This window comes from Phaethon lepturus, unplaced genomic scaffold (assembly GCF_000687285.1).
Source record: "Phaethon lepturus isolate BGI_N335 unplaced genomic scaffold, ASM68728v1 scaffold7526, whole genome shotgun sequence".
Lineage (NCBI taxonomy): Eukaryota > Metazoa > Chordata > Aves > Phaethontiformes > Phaethontidae > Phaethon > Phaethon lepturus.
This window is the reverse complement of record NW_010545480.1, coordinates 9576-11634: the sequence shown is the minus strand read 5'-3', so window position 1 is coordinate 11634 and position 2059 is coordinate 9576. Positions and strand designations below refer to the sequence as shown.

The 2059-nt window shown below is 40.9% G+C and overlaps 1 protein-coding gene across 1 annotated transcript in view; it reads left to right on the top strand.

Moving 5' to 3' along the window:
- Positions 1-270: 270 nt before the first annotated feature.
- The window catches only part of CD59 (CD59 molecule, complement regulatory protein), a 2473-nt gene continuing 684 nt past the window's right edge, over positions 271-2059 (top strand). Inside the window, exons 1-2 of the mRNA XM_010288957.1 lie at positions 271-334; positions 950-1051. Coding sequence (XP_010287259.1) covers positions 271-334; positions 950-1051 — 166 coding nt within the window. The remainder of the gene's footprint in view (positions 335-949; positions 1052-2059) is intronic.

Sequence of the window (2059 nt, the reverse complement as noted above, 5' to 3'; positions counted from 1 at the left end):
GGGGAGAAAGGAGACTCATCTACAGCCTGTCGGGACTCAAATCTCAGTTCTCAATAAAAATCCTGTTCTCAGAACAAAAATCCTCTCTCAGAAAGTGCAAAGTTACTTTTTTCTCCTCTTTCACTGCTTTTCTTGGCCAATGCCTTCAGTACCATATTGAATCAAGTCTTTAAACCTCGATTCCTCACCATGTATTTTGCTAGCTTCGTGTGTCTTTTAAATAGAACAAACACGTAACATCTGTTTATGCCTTCAAATTAGGGAAGAACCATGATCAAGATGAACGGCATCCGCTTAACCGCCTGCATTGTTCTGGTGGTTTTTTGTAGTTCTGGTGAGTATAAGGGAGATACTTTCCTATGTAATGTTATGACAGGGACTGAGAAAATCCTGGAAAAAACCATCAGAGGAGGAAAAATAACAAGAAAGGCCTGGACTGTTTAATACCACTTTGGGGAGTGACAGTAACTGTTGAAGAAGGGAGAGTTGGGTGCAGAATATGATGCTGCTTAATATGGCAACAGACTGTTGTGTTTTGCTGCTGGAACATTGGATTCCTGTTGTGTAAATTGGAAACTAGGTGTATAGCATGAGAGAGAAATGGGATGAAAAGGGATAGAATAAAATTCTGCTGAAAGTGTCTCTCGTCTGTCTTTTTGGAAAAGGCAATCTTTAACAGTAGATAAAAGAAGCAGATTCATACATTATTCTGTAGGGACATGAAGGTAAGTGTTTTTAAAAATGATGTAAGTACATGCTTCAGAATTGCCAGGATCAATTTGCACACTGACAAAATGTTATAAATTTTAGCTGAAGTCTTGAGTCTAATAACCAGGCATATGTTCCGTGACAGTTAGATGCAGATAGTGGTTCTTCTTTTCTTCCTTTTTAATGCTGCTACTGTTTTGGTACTTTATTATTCAGTAAAGATAAACCCTTGTCTCCTTAGGCTATACCCTAAGGTGTTACCACTGTGAGAACAGCCCTTCCTTGTGCAAGACCAATAGTACTTGCTTAGCGACTGAAGATACCTGCTTGCAGATGAAATTTGGTATGTATACTGTCCTGCAGACCTAAAATAAACATGGCTATATCAGTTTTCATTGCCTGTACACTTCTAATCTGGCCTTAGCATGCGTTTCTTAGCCTCACTCGAAAGAAGCTTGTGAATGCTTTTGAAGGTCATGCTTATATCCAAGCAACTGATAAAGATAATAGCTGATTTATACTTGTACAAGCATACACAGATACGTTTATCCAGATTAAAAAAAAAAACTGAAACCAAACCAAAACCCGAACAACAAACCACCACCCACAGATATAGGAGACAGCATTGACTTTAAAATTCAAAACCTTTGCCCTGAATTTGTTATACTTTAGAAACAGATAAAGCACGTGTGACTTGCAAAATAAGCCTGCAGATGAAGACTCAGTTGTTTATGAATTTATACTATTAAAATAAATTATCTTTTCCTGAGGGTGAAATCACCTGCATCTCAGGAAGCTGGTCAAGGATATTCAGGACAAAGAGCTGCTGTTCTAGTTGTTAAATAACATTTAAGTAACTCTTTTACTACGAGTGATAGGAGTTTCATTGGAAAAAAAACAGGAGTACTGAGTCAACTGAAATCATCTCCTGCTTTCCCAACTGGTTCCCTCTGTCCTAGAAAGACCACTGGGCTGGCTTTGGACAGCAGGAACCAGGGCGAGGTGGGACTGCTCTGTTCCCCGGGGCAGTCCCTGCTAAAGCTCATGACTTGGTGTGGAGGAGGGAAAGCTTCTAATGCCGCCGGACCAGGACGCTGCTCTGTGCTGCTTGCATCCGAAGGAATTTTTTCTTTTGCTGTTTCCCTTGAGCCCAAAGCTTCCTGAGCACTAACTGCAGGCAATGTCCATTGCCAGAGTCAGGAGTCAAGTACCTGAGGTGTCAAGCTAGGGAAGATGGAAGAGAAGTTGTTTTGTCCCTGGTGTCCAGGGGAATGAGTGAGAAAAGGGGAAGACTATTCTGCTCTTCAAGCTCCGTGTTCTGCATGTTGCTTCTGGAAATGAAGCTGGTCAG